This window comes from Phocoena phocoena, chromosome 10, assembly GCF_963924675.1.
Source record: "Phocoena phocoena chromosome 10, mPhoPho1.1, whole genome shotgun sequence".
Classification (NCBI taxonomy): domain Eukaryota; kingdom Metazoa; phylum Chordata; class Mammalia; order Artiodactyla; family Phocoenidae; genus Phocoena; species Phocoena phocoena.
Genome location: NC_089228.1, coordinates 69346269 through 69361156, shown reverse-complemented (window position 1 = coordinate 69361156; position 14888 = coordinate 69346269). Strand labels below are relative to the sequence as shown.

General features: G+C 39.3%; 1 protein-coding gene across 1 annotated transcript in view; it reads right to left on the bottom strand.

Annotated features, from left to right (window-relative positions):
- The window catches only part of DNAH8 (dynein axonemal heavy chain 8), a 322160-nt gene that overhangs the window by 167072 nt on the left and 140200 nt on the right, over window positions 1–14888 (bottom strand). The window contains exons 41-44 of the mRNA XM_065885438.1: window positions 12125–12349; window positions 8832–9004; window positions 6825–7003; window positions 1528–1715 (exon numbers count right to left, since the gene is read on the bottom strand). Coding sequence (XP_065741510.1) covers window positions 1528–1715; window positions 6825–7003; window positions 8832–9004; window positions 12125–12349 — 765 coding nt within the window. The remainder of the gene's footprint in view (window positions 1–1527; window positions 1716–6824; window positions 7004–8831; window positions 9005–12124; window positions 12350–14888) is intronic.

Below are 14888 nucleotides of genomic sequence, written 5' to 3'. Positions count from 1 at the left end.
TATCTTGCGACTTAGAGACTTAACAGAATAGAGATCATTTAAAAGCATCAGTAAAACCAGTTCAACATTAACTTCACTTCTCCAATTTATAAACACCTCTATTTATTCATGCCTTTGGTTTTCTGTCTTTACAACATTGTATCACAAAGCTCTGCCCTCAATCACACGGTCACTGAATTTGTTACAATACTTTGGTATAGGATCTTGTTGAATTATTTTGGAAATTTTAAATCATTTCCATCATCCTTTATTAAGTGTCAGAGAAAAGCCAAGTGTAGAGGTTAAGTAGTCAGGTTTTGATGTTAGACAGACAATAACATCTTTCTCTAGCTGTGTGACTTGAGCAAGTTTTTTTAATTTCCCTGAGCCTCGGGTGTCTTGGTTATAAAATATCCATCATACAAAATACTACGGGACTATACCTCACTGACCCTTCAAAGTGAGGTGTGGCCAAGTGAATTGTTTTAACCAATGGTTGTGACCTCTGTCACTTCTGGACAGAAATCCTAAGAACCAGAGCATAATTCTTCTTGTTCTCTTTTTCCTTTGCTACAACAACCAGTAACGATTGAGACAGTACCAGAGTAAGGACATGTAAAGCATCCCCTGCCCTCTCCACCCTGACACCATCAACCTGAAGTGGACATGGGGCATGAGAGAATAATAAATCCTTGAGGTTTTAAACCACTAAAATTTGGGGGATTGTTATTGTAGCTTCTTCCCCCCTGTCGGATACAATATATAAAATATTTAGCTTGTCCCCTTACACAAAATTAGTGCTCAATAAACAGTAGCTATCTTTATCTTTAACATATCACTATTTTATCTTCTGTCTGGATTATTTTTACTACTCAAAAAAAAAAAATCATATAACAGGGACTATACTCTGACCCCTGGATTGTCAGTCATTTACCCACTAATATATGCTTACTTTTATTTGAGTCTGTAACAATTAAACCAATAAATTGCATTTAAAACCTATGTTCTTCAATCCCTTTTAAAATTGCATCAAAAAGTATAAAATACTTAGGAATAAACCTGACCAAGGAGGTGAAAAGAATGAAATAATGCCGTTTGCAGCAACATGGATGGGCCTAGAGATTATCATACTAAGTGAAGTAAATCAGACAAAGAAAGACAAATATCATATGATATCACTTATATGTGGAATCTAAAATATGACACAAATGAACTTATTTACAAAACAAAAACAGACTCACACAGACACAGAAAATAAATTTATGTTTACCGAAGGGGAAAGGGGGTGGGGGAGGGATAAATTAGGAGTTTGGGATTAGAGATACAAACTACTATATATAAAATAGATAAAAACAAGGTCTTAGTATATCACAGGGAACTATATTCAATATCTTTATAATAAGCTATCATGGAAAAGAATATGAAAAAGAATATATACATATATAAAACTGAACCACTTTGCTGTACACCAGAAAGTAATACAACATTGTAAATCAACTATACTACTTCAATAAAAAATTTAAAAGTATATAAAACCTATGTTCTCACCATTGTTAAGAAGATTCCAAATTCTGGATTTAAATCAACACAATCACCATCAGAAAAAATGAACTGTTTTTTTCTCTCTTTTCTTGCTGTCAAAACAATGTAAATTTGTTGGGCTGCCACTGATAATACAGGCAATTCAATTCTGTTAAACTCATCAAAACAGCCCCAAGAACCTGACTGTGCAAGACCTGGTATGAAAAACAGTTAATCTGATGAGTTTTACTTTGTAATATATCTTCTTGATGGCAATCATTTCTCCAAAGTGCTCTCAAACAATTTTATATTGAAATACAATTTATGTAAATTTCATACCTGGCTGTTTACAAAGACTTAGTTAATTCCAGTGATATACAAAGGTTTAATTATTTGTACATCATCACCAAAACAATGAAAATAGTACACTGCCAAAATGAAAGTATAGACACATCATTACACCAGGGATGCTGAAGGGCCACAAAAATTTGATTCAGTCTTGATGTGCCACCTCCAGTGGGGATGGGGGTGAAGCAGCCATAATATTGGGGGAAATTAACAAAATAACGGATGCCCCGTCTGGGTCAGATCACTCTGTTCCTTTCTTGTTGCAATGAGAGAAATGCCAGGAAACTAGGTGAGACAGTGAATGGTCAAAAGGATGTTTACTTATTTCTTACAAAACCCAGCACGAAGGAAGACCTGGATATTGGGAACATTGCTCCTGTCTATTCTCTAAGGATGAAAACCTTCATTATTTTCAACTGCATGAAATGCTCTTCTTTCTTTTATTATTGCTTTCCCCCACCTACCCCCACACACACTTTTTCTTCTCTCTCCTTTGGGAATTTCCATTATGTGGATATTGGAACTTATATATCTATCCCCAAGGCCCTTAAATTTTTCTTTCAAACTTTCCATTTCTTTTTGCAATATACTCTCTTGGCTAGATATTCCAACTCAAGGGAGGTTTTCTGTTTTTTTCTCAGTTTTTATTTTCAATTTCTGATTATTCCAATTGTTATTCTTTTCATAGCAACTTATTTTTTCTTTAATTGGTTGTATGTGGTAAATTCTTGAATCTCTCTGAAGCCATTAATCTTAGTTACTTTTGCATTTTCTTTGGTTTCCTCTATTAACCAGTTAAGTGGTCAGTAGGTCTCCTTGCTGTTTGAGTGCCTCCTTAATGCCTTCAAATATTGTATGATACTTGGTTATCTCTTCATATGTGTGTATTTCCTCATTCCAAATGCAAATTCCTGTTTGCAGGATGCATGGCTGCCTCTGGCGATTTGGGGGAAGGGATGAGAGAGGCAGGAGAGCTTACCCTCTGGGTCTGGAGCATGAGGTCTGACCTGGTGCAGTGCTTGCCTCTCTGGTACAAGCCTCCACCCGGCACTGATCTTTGTCAGGACTCCCACTTCAGACCTTTTACATGGAGGAAAACTACTGGAGATAGCCACTTCCTTTTCTTTTTCTCTGCTTTCTGCTATAGTTTTGGCATTCTAGGATTTACCTGGTGCTCTAGTCTGCTTCTCTCAACCATCTTCAACCCTTAAGCCAGGAGTGATCCACAGAAGAACTTTCTCTTTGATTAAAAAGTGATTCTTTGGGTTTAATTTTTTTTAAAGGTCAGGCAATTATAATGAATAATGTAATGAATACCCACGTACCCACCTATCAAATCTTAACAATTCTGCTCCAGATTTCATCCTAAAGAATAAAATATTAGAACCACGGTTCAAGTCCATGTATGTCTCTCTTGGATCCACACTCCCTCCTTCTCCAGAGGTAACTTCTATCCTGAATTTGATGTCAATGGTTCCTATGCATGTTTCTAAACTACTGCTCTTACACATGTATTCACAAACACTACGTACTTTGCTCGTTCAAAATTTGTTGTGTTTGTATCTATTTTTCTATATATCTATAAAATACTGTACATATACAGTATAAATACATACAGTATATAATCAAATTAATAAATTTGATTTATTTGCGGTTCTCTGAAGCAGTGCTACCAACTTACACACACAGAAGTAGTACCAAGGGTTAGTTTCTACATACCCTTACCAACGGTGGTTTGTCAGACTTGTCGATTCTTACCAATTGGCAAGAATGAGAATACTATCCCATTATTGTTTTGCATTTCTTAATGATTTGAAGAAAATCTTTCTTTCTCTTCCTTTTTTTTTTTTTTTTTTGTCACGCCATGCGGCATGGGATTGAATTGAACCCTTGCCCCCTGCAATGCAAGCGCAGAGCCTTAACCACGGGACCGCCAGGGAAGTCCGAAGAAAATCTTTCTTAATGCTGGATATTAATCTTTTGTCAGCTATACAGGTTAAAATATCTTCCCTCAGTCTGTAGCTTATTTTTTTCTCCTTCTTAGAGATGTATCACAAAAGGCTGTAAAATTACATATATATATATATATATATATGTATACACACACACACACACACACACACAACTGACCCTTGAACAACGCAGGGGTTAGGGGCATGGACATTCCACACAGTCAAAAATCGATATATAACTTTGCAATCAGTCCTCCCATATCCACAGTTCCACATCTAGGTATTCAACCAACCTGAGATCATGTAGTACTGTAGTATGTATTTAGTTTAAAAAAATCTGTGTAGGGCTTCCCTGGTGGCACAGTGGTTAAGAATCTGCCTGTCAATGCAGGGCAGGTGGGTTTGAGCTCTGGTCCAGGAAAATCCCACATGCCGCAGACTAAGCCCGTGTGCCACAACTACTGACCCCAAGGGCCACAACTACTGACCCTGAGGGCCACAACTACTGAAGCCCGTGCGCCTAGAGCCCGTGCTCTGCAAGAGAAGCCCCCCAATGAGAAGCCCACACACCTCAAGGAAAAGTAACCTCCACTCGCTGCAACTAGAGAAAAGCCTGCGCACAGCAACAAAGACTCAGTGCAGCCAAAAATAAATTAATTAATTAATTTTTAAAAATTGTGTATAAGTGGACCTGCTCAGTTCAAATCTGAACTGTACAATGTATATATATCCAACAGGCAGGTAATTAAAGATAAGAGCTGGATGAGCAATCCCATGGTATCTATTACAGGGATACTCTCTTACCATGTTTAAGTGTATCAATCTTTTCTCTGTAGTTTGTAATTTTTGTAAAAAAAGTCCCTTTCTACTCTGAGAACAAAGGTATTTGCCTTTATTACCTTCTAAAAGCCATATATGTTTTGCCTACCACATTTAAGCGTCTAATCCCCAGAACTGATTTTTATACATGTTATAGGGATCCAATTTTTATATATGTAGGGATCCAATTTCCCTCGTTAAATGTTAATCATCTATTGTACCAGAATGACTTATTGCAAAGTCTATCTCTTCATCACTGGTTTTCAATACCACCTTTTCCATATGTCAAGTGTCCCTGGCCTATTTCTGCATTCTCTACCATATTCCACGGGTCTATTTATCAACCCCTACACAAATACCACACTCTCTTAATTATGTGCTAAGTGATATCTTTCTGAAATTTTCATTTTCTTTTTTTTTGTGCATGGTTAATTAAAATAAAATTTATTTTGTGTGTTGACTTCATATTCCAGTGAACTTGCTAAATTCTACTTTCTATAGTTTTGTTGAATTTTCTTTACTGTCTACCGTATCATTTGTAAATAACTGTATTTTATATTTATTTCTTTCCAGTCTATGTATTTTTGTTGTCGCTATTGTTGTTGTTCCTTCCTGCAACTGGGCAGGATACAGAATACAGTGATAAGCAGAACTAACAGTAATGGAAATCCTCATCTTATATCTCATCTCAAAGAAAATGCTTTCAAATTTTCAATAGTATGATGTTTGCTGGGGATGCCCTTTATCAAGTGAGCTATGTGGATGGATATCTGGGAGAAGAATCTAAGGAATGGCAATCATGTGGAGGAGGGAGTGTACCTCAGGATGTTTGGGAAACATCACAAAGGTCAAAATGGCTGTAGTAGAGAGAGTGAGGGGACAGTATCAGGAGATGAGGTCAGAAGGTCACAGCCATGCAATGGGGAAGGAGCAGGTGTGACTGTATAAAACAATACAGGACCATCGTAAGGATTTTGGCTCTTATTCTCAGTGAGGCCAGTGCCCAGTTTTCAGCAGAGGAGTGTCATGATCTGACTTACAATTGGAAGGAACCAGTTTTGAGATTAGAATGGAGAGCACAAGGGTAAACTCAGGGAGACCAATTAGGAGGCTTATTGGAGTAGCACTGGTGAGAGATGATGATTGGCATGAACTAGGATGATAGCAGTGGGGATAACAGAAGGTGGCTGGTGTTGGATGTATTTTGAAGGTAGAGCTAATAGTGTTTGCTGACAGTTGGATGTGAGTATGAGAGAAAGAGAGCTGTAAAGGATAAGTCAAAGATTTGTGTGTAAGTATCTGGAAGAATGGAGTGGGTGTTTAGTGTGTCAGGAAAGGCTGAGGAAGAAGTAGATACAGGGAGGGAAGACCAGGAGTTTGGTTTTGGATACAGTGAATCTGGACTTGTTAAGATATTTAAGTGGTGATGTCAAGGAGTAGATATCAGTTGTACTATGTGAATCCAGAGTTTCAAGGGTAAGTCTGAGCTAAAGATGTAAATTTGATCATTTAGAGAGTATTTAAAGTTTGGGTCTGCATGTGATCGCCAAAAGAAGACCACAGAGCGCTGAGTTCTAAGACTGAAGTGCTCTCTCATCTTTTTTCTTTGTCCATCTGAAACCACCTGCTATCTATCTTTCCAGATATTCTCAAAAATTCCCATCTGCTGGTGCCCCCCTCTTTCTTGTTTTCTAGTGTTACCATCCTTTTTAAAAATCTTTCAGGAATTCCCTGGTGGTCCAGTGGTTAGGTTTCCATGCTCTCACTGCAGAGGGCCCGGGTTCGATCCCTAGTAGGGGAACTAAAATCCCATAAGCCACACAGCGTGGCCAAAACTAAGTAGATAAATAAATAATAAAAATCTTTCATTTCAATGGGATTTAATGCAGGAAGGGAAGTCACATGTGTAATCAGTTTGCTATCCTGATCTTATCTCCTCCACCATTGTTTCAGGCAGTAATAAATTGATTCCATTTTCATCATCTAATACACATTCAACTCATGGACTGTAATGCCAGCAATAGTACTGAACAATATTAAATTGATGATATCCAGCCATCCTGACCCAGAAAAATGGCAATAACATATGCATCAACCTATATTAATTTTGGTCATGTGGGATACTATCATTTTAGACTTCTATCAGAAAATAACATTTAACTGCAATAAAAGTAAATTCACCAAAAATAAGTGTTTGACACTTGCCTTTGAAAATCCTTCCTAGCCCCCTGAAATCCATTTGATCTGAGCAGTTAAACACGACCACATATTTTCCCAAGCATCTTCCCATGTCTTTCGTAGTTTCTGTTTTGCCAGTGCCCGCAGGTCCTGCTGGAGCCCCTCCCATGTTCATTCCCAAAGCTTGTGCCAAAGTGATATAGCATCTGCGAAAGTGAATGAGATAAAGCATTGTGAATATGGGATAACACATGTTACAGTAAAGCACAAGCAAAAGTCCAGTGTGATTGGAATGAGCCTGTTTGTTTTAGAATTTGAGCAGCCCACATAAGAGACAGGCAACCAAACAAGGCTGGAGTATCTGATATTCATTAGAAGTAATACAGTGTTTGCAAAAACACTCAACTCTGACGTAAAAAACCTGCAGGCCTTCCTTCCATTGTGGTCACGATAAATCCCAAGTCAGAGAATCAAATAAGCAGCAGTGTACTGGCAGATGTTTAACAATGGGCTCTCCAGGAACAAAAATAAATCTGATTTTTTTTTGGCCATGCCACATGGCATGTGGGATTCTAGTTCCCTGACCAGGGATCAAACCCATGCCCTCTGCAGTGGAAGTGTGGAGTCCTACCAGTGGACCGCCAGGGAATTTCCTAAATCTGATTTTCATGTCTGCTGATTTCTGTGGCATAAATACTTCCACCATGGCTAATAACAAGCTACCAATGTGATAGCACAAAACTGGGAAGAGATGCATGACGTTGGCTCTTGCATGCTGGTACAAGCCAGCTCCAGCACACCATTGCAAGTAAATCATTTTACTATGAAATGTTTCGCTCATTTAGACACATGTAAAGAACAGTATAATGAATCTCCTTGTATCCCTAATCCAGCTTCAGTTATATTTACTTCAGATCTAAGCAAACTTAGTAAAGCTTCGTAAGACATGAAGCTTTATATGTAAACATCGACTGAAGGGAAAACACCCTGAAAAATTTACGCTGCGATGGGACTGGGCATATAAAGGGAGGTTGGATGAGTCTAGAGGAGGCTGAAGATATAATTTGGCTGTATCATAATTTTACCTGGAGGCAGCCCTATTTAAAGTAACAGCAGAATTCATTGTTCTATGACCCAATTTAAGTCAATTCTACAAACGTGTACTGTCTTCTATGCACAGCATATGGAACCAGGTAATTGCGGGACATATAAAGATGAAAAAAACCCAGCTCTTGTCTAGTGTCCTATATTGGAAAGAATGGTGAGGAGATCTGCCGTTGACTGATTATTCAGACCTGGCCAAGAAACATCACTTTAGGTATTAATTTCCGCATCTGAAAAACCAGGAGACTAAACTAGACCACCTCCAAGGTCCTTTCCTTCTTTGCAATTCTAATGACCCCCTTCATGGTTCTAGAGACATTTGTCCATCTTGCGATCTAAACTTCATTACTAAATTACTCATAGTCAACATTCAAGCGTCCTTTTACTCTTTTATCTTTTTCTATTTCATAAAAATGTGATGTATATGTGCATTTAACTAACAATGATGGTTGTTTCATTGTTAGACTTTGATGAGCTAGCACGGACCCCACACGACAGCAATGCTTTTGTTAACATTTCAAACGCAATTTTTTAAAATTAATTTATTTATTTATGGTTGCCTTGGCTCTTCGTTGCTGTGCGCAGGCTTTCTCTAGTTGCGGCGAGCCGGGGCTGCTCTTCATTGTGGTGCGCGGGCTTCTTACTGCGGTGGCTTCTCTTGTTGCACAGCACGGGCTCTACGCGAGTGGGCTTCGGTAGTTGTGGCTCACGGGCTCTAGAGCGCAGGCTCAGTAGTTGTGGTGCACAGGCTTAACTGCTCCGTGGCATGTGGGATCTTCCCGGACCAAGGCTCAAACCCGTGTCCCCTGCGTTGGCAGGCAGATTCTTAACCACTGTGCCACCAGGGAAGTCCCTCAAATGCAATTTTAAAACAATTTTAAGCACATGACTTAATTACAAAAATGGAATGATAAAAATGGAGTTTCCTACCTATCTGTTAATGGAGTGATAACAAGACGATCAGTGCATCCCAGAAATTCATTCTGGTAAATAAAGTCAACATCTGTAATAGACACCACTGTTTGATCCAAATCTTCCTTGAAGTAAAATCTACTCTGTTTTAGCCATTCAAAATCAGTAACTGATTTGATATGCATTTTTACCTTAAAAACATGAAATACAAAGAGATTAGTACTGCACTGCAGTAGCATAGAACACAAGCATATGGGCAGTTTTTATTCACTCATTCACGAATTGATTCTCATTCATTTAACATATATTTACTGAGGCCCTCCTTGGGCCTGACACTGTGATGGGTGAACAAAGACAGACATGGTTCCTGCCTTCTGGAGCTGACAGAAGAGGACAAAAGACAATCAGATAAACAAGTAGTTGCAATAAGGTAGGAAAAGAAACTCAGGGTAATGAAATTATGTAGCAAGAAGACCTCACCTAGTGTAGAAGGTCTGAGGGGGATACTTGGAGAAAGAAACATCTAAACTAAACCCTGCAATAATAGTAGGAATTAGCCAGGGAAATAAAACAGAAGGGGTGATGGAGGTGTGGGAGGGCAAAACATTCTAGATGAAGACCCAGAAGATCTGACTGGCATGTTCAAGAAACTGAAAGAAGTCCAGTACAGCTGAGGCATCCAGGACTGTGGAGAAAGAGTGAGAGCTGAGGTTTCACAGGGCAGAGGAAAGAGGTTGGGCATTGTTCTCATGGCAATGGGAAGCCATGAGAAATGGGAAGGGATTAAGCAGAGAAATGCATGGTCATATATGCATACATGACTTCTTGCACCAGCATTGTGGCCAAACCAATCAATCTGCCCAGTCATCAGCTTATACCCATGGGGCAAGAGGTACTGGGCTCCCACCACCATGGATGCAAGAGATAGAAACCAGGTGAGCACGTTTAGGAACAACATCCCACCGCCATCACGTTCTACAGTGCTTCATGACTTTGCATCAGCAAACCTGGAGAAACCCCGGTCCTGCCCACTCAGGGGAACCAACATAGGAAGGGGCAAGTGGTCCCCTTCACTGCTCTGCAACCCAGGGCCCACTTCCAGGTCATTCGACACTAAAAAACGGACTCTGGCAACTGTACAATGCTCAGTTCTCCATCTAATCAAGTCTTCATGCTATTTACCATCTTGCATTTTGTTGTTTCATTGTTTATGATCTTGCTTCCCCCTCCAGTTAAGAATTCCTATCTTCCCTCTTAAAGTGCAGTTTGTATTCATCATCTTAAAACACCTGCTTTCAGGTAACATAGTCCAGTACCGCCCCCAGGAACTCTGTTCTCTAACACAGGACCCTCAGCCATGGAGATGCGGTCAGCTAGCTACTTTCAACAATCCAATTAGATGGTAAAGAGGGGGTGGAGGAGGAAAAAGTAAAGAAGAATAGCTAATATTTACTGAGTTGTTACTGTACGTCAGTCTATTCTAAGCATTAGACATGGGAAGATAAAATGCATATATGCTGGCCATGAGATCTCATTTTACTTGGAATGCAAACTGACCATGAGTTCAGTAGCAATTAAGACAAAAAGAAAACAGTTTCACAGTCTTAATTGTGTGTATATTTTCTTTTAAAAAATCCATTCTGTACAGAAAGTAAAGATGTGCTGAGCATTTTGATTTTAAAAAGAAATTTCTTCCATGAGACATCAGCTTTAAGAGTCGGTGAGAGATGTATAGATATCCTCAATAGTACATTCATAGCAGGTATAGTAATGGATTCCATATGAACGTTTCTTGAAGTGGACTTCAAGGAAAGCCAAAGTATAATGGTAATTGCAACTCAGTGAAAGCAAATCTGTAGAAGGCCAAAGCAATATGGTCTAAGTATGTGGCTTTTTGATCGTTAGCTTGAACCAGAGAAATCCAAGAACAGTGTTTCTGGAACCTTAATACACGTATGAATCACCTGGAAATCGTACTGAAATGCAGATTATGGTTCAGTAGGTCTGGTGCGAAGGCTGAAGATTCTGCTTTTCTAACAAGCCCCTAGGTGAGGCCCAATACAGCTGATTGTCATACAACACTTTGAGAAAGAAGGATCTAGATTACAGGGGAATAGACAGACTACATGTCCTTCAATCTTCAATAAATACAACTTATCTGATCAGAACTTTTGATACAAATTTGAAACAGATATCCTGGGATCATAGTCTCTAAAAAAGCACCCCAAGTTGCAAGAATTGTGTCTCTGATGAAGAAAAAAGAGGCCTAAATGAGAGATAAAATCAAATAGAATAAAGCAGTGGTCGTTAAAGACAAAACTAGTCAAATGGTGCAATATCAAAGCCACCTGGGGCCCCTACACCATAATAGATAACTACTGCTCAAGACCACAGGTTAGGGTTCTATTTCCAAAGGGAATTCAAATATCATCCCTCTTACTCCCACCCAGCAGAACTTTGCCCAAAGCAAGCCCATAATGCCCTGTTGGACACTATCAGTTGAACAGCCATGAGAGTTCCCTGAAGCTTGGTTCTATTCAATCTGGACTTCTTTCACAGTTGGCTCATCTGTTGGAAGAGGTAATCTAGAAGACATGACTGCGGGTTGACCAATGAGCTGGATGGACGCAGGCAATTGGAGGATCCTCATCCCCTTCCCTGTCCTTGGAATGGGCATTCTGCCCACTGTTCCCACAGTGGGGCTGTTTTCAAGGACGCAGCCTTGAGAGAGCAATGTGTTGTTGAGACCACCTGCATGGTATATGTGACAGTTAAGGCCTCTATATAAACTTAGAAAATTTTGGCAGACAAATGCAGAGATCTACTCTGCTCGTGGCTGCCCAAGAGAAGCCTCATGAGTAAACTTCCTGGCTTATTAAAACTTCCACCTACCAACCGGGAGTAACATGCCTCTCTCTTCAGGCTCTCCTTGCCCTCTCTGTACGGGGGCCAAGTTATGGACTAACATTATCATAACTCGTGATCAAGCCCACCTAAATTATATCACATCCCTGGTTATTGGTTTAATGAAACAATTAGTTCAAATCACATCAGTTGATTCCAGACTTTCAGAATGCCAAAGGTGAATATACACATACGATTGTTAAAACCTCCAAATATAGATATTTGTAGACATATAGTTGTAGACAACTATACAACTATACTGGAGAGTTGTGAAAAAGGACCAAGCAGATGGAAGGTTCATATAAGTTAAGAAATACATATAATACTTAACTGTTCATTATTAGAAGCACTAACTTATTAATTAGTATACTAAATTATTTTAAATTAAGAAAAAAATGATACTTTACCAAGTCATCAAAAATATCTCTCTGATGCACATGGATGGTAATTAGAGTTTCAAATTTCACTCTATCAAACTTGCTCAGGTCATGTGTTGTCTGACCAATTAGAGTATTTAGAATATCCAAAAATTTCTGATTGGTCACTTGCATGATTTTCCTGTCATCTTTTGCATTATTTAAAGCCTCTTCTGAATCATGTGTCCACAACATCTGAAGTCCCAGAAGCCCAACCTACAAATCCAGAAGACAAATAAATTTACCAAATATTTAAAGCACATCTGCAATAAAATTTAGTGGTCACTTAGTCACATAAAGGTGAACAGTCTTACCGATTTTAAACTAAAAAAGGGACATGCGTTTTTCTACTCCCAAAGGGTAAAAACATTTAAAGTTCAAACTATTGATTATTTAATTATTTCAATGTCGATAGATAAATAATAAATTTGAACAATTGCTATGATTTATGGAATTATATGTGCGTTAACGGAAGATGCTTGGGAAATTTTCTGCAGAGGGCCTGAGACCCATATACCTTCATACAGTGATTTTTCTTTCTCAAGAAAAGAAATGGAATTAATAGACGACTGTGTATTTTTCTTCAGCAGGGTTTTGCAAAGGTTTCTTTGCATCTTCTAAAAAGGATATGCTGCCTATCTCTTTTCTTAATCTCACACTCTCTCTAATATCCATATCTTTATCTACATCTACTTCTCTGTCTATATATTTATCTACGAGAGAGACAGACAGAAAGTGAGAAGGGGAAAAGCTTGTCCTTTGTCTCCTGATGAAGGCATAAGGAAACTGTGAGTGGACTGTCACCTTACCTACAATTTCTGCTGCAGAAAAGGAAATAAAAGTGGTCAGAACATGCCCTACCCTCACCCGCTCACTGCAACAATTGTCCCTTTGGGAGCTTTTGTTCATCCCCGGAGTCAAGCAACAGATCCAAGATCATTTGGACCAAAAAGGAATTCCATATCTGGCAGGGGAAGGAAAGTGTCTGAGGGAATGCGGGTACTGCAGGCATGGCATTCGATGTAGGTAAAGCAGGAATAAAACCCTTTCCTTATCCCTGCTTCCTCTGGAACTTCAATAATTTTCCTGCTAGAGTAGTGGCCAATCCTGGGGTCTGCAGGTAAAGATAAATGAAGCACCTGGCTGAGAGGAGTAATGGGATGTAGAGGAAATAGCTGCTGTCAGGAAGCTCCCAAGAGCAAGCAGATTCTATTTGCACAAAGCAAAGAGAAACAACACAGAAACAGTAGTGTAAGGCTTTCTTGATTTAAAGACCAAAAAGACTTGCAGACCCTGCAAAATCACTACATAGAGGTACATTCTAAAAACTGATCTTTAAAATGATAACTATCCTGATATCTCTTGCACCCGTGGCTACTGGCTTCCCTGCACATTTGGTACCACTGGGGCTCCCACAACCCAAGCAGCCATACCACCTTTGCACCCTGTCCTTACTGGGTCAGACCCAAGTGCTTCAGGGCAGCCCCAGGAGCAGACTCCTGTGGATGGCCCACATACAGAGGTGGGATAAAATCAAAGCTGAACCCCAGGGGTGGGGCAACCAAGGAAGAGGATCGAAAATCTTCCCATTAGCTGCACAAGCTGCAGATTAAATCCCCACAATCAGCCAGGTAGAACCTGCACCCATGGAATATTTGAGTAGACAATGAGAGTTCCCACATATGAACACAGTCTAGCGCTGGCAGCTGTGGACTTTGGGGGCAGCACATGCAGGAACTGGGCCAGATCAGAGCCTGAGTGGTCCCCACAGGGCACACAACAGGTCCAGAGAACAGCCCAGAGGCAGTGGAGGGCCTCTTGGGGAGGTAGAAGTGGGCTGTGGCTCACAGCAGGAGCAAGGACACTGACAGCTTAGATAACATTATTATTGCTATTATTTTTATTATGTTTTGATTTGTTCTGTTGTTGGTTCTTTTTTTGGTTGTTGTTCTTGTTTTGTTGTTATTAGTCTTATTTAGTCTTTTGGGATTTTCTTGTTTTTTAACATATCTTTTATTAATTTTTTAAATATATTTCTATTTTTACTTTGCTTTTCAGTTGTTCTGTGTTCTCCCATTTTTTCTTCTTTTTCTTTAATGTATTTTTTATATTTTTATATTTCTGTTTCTACTTTGCTTTTCTTCTGTGTTTTTTCCCTTTTTTCTTTTTTAACATTTCTGTCCGTTTTTGTTTCTTTGCTTTATTCTTCAGTTGGCACTCTGCTCTGGTTTTGTTTTTGGGCTCTTTGTTTCTGTTAGTTTTGTTTTTAATTGTTTGATTTTGTTTTCAGGTTCTTTTGTTTGTCTGGTTGTTCTCTTCCTTTTTGTTTTATTTTGTTCTGTTTTTGTTTCTTTTGTATGTGTGTGTTTCCCTGTTTCTCTTTGTTTGATTTTGCTTTTACCATTTGTCTGGGGTTTCATTTGTCTTTTATATCTTTTTTTTTAAAAAAATCCCCTTTATTGCCATAATGAGCAACGTGCACAGTCTTAGTTCCCTGGCTGCAAGTCAGCCTGAGCCTCTGGGGAGGGAGCGCTGAGTCCAGGATGCTGGACCACCAGAGAATTCCCAGTCCCAGGGAATGTTAAGCAGTGAGAGCTCTCCAGGAGGCCTCTATCTGAATACAAGACTCCATTCTACTGCCTGCAGTTCGCAGTGCTGGACACCTCAGACCAAACAACAAACAAGACAGAGACACAAACCCACCCATCAGCAGACAGGCTACCTAAAGTCATACTAAGTTCACGGACACCCCAAA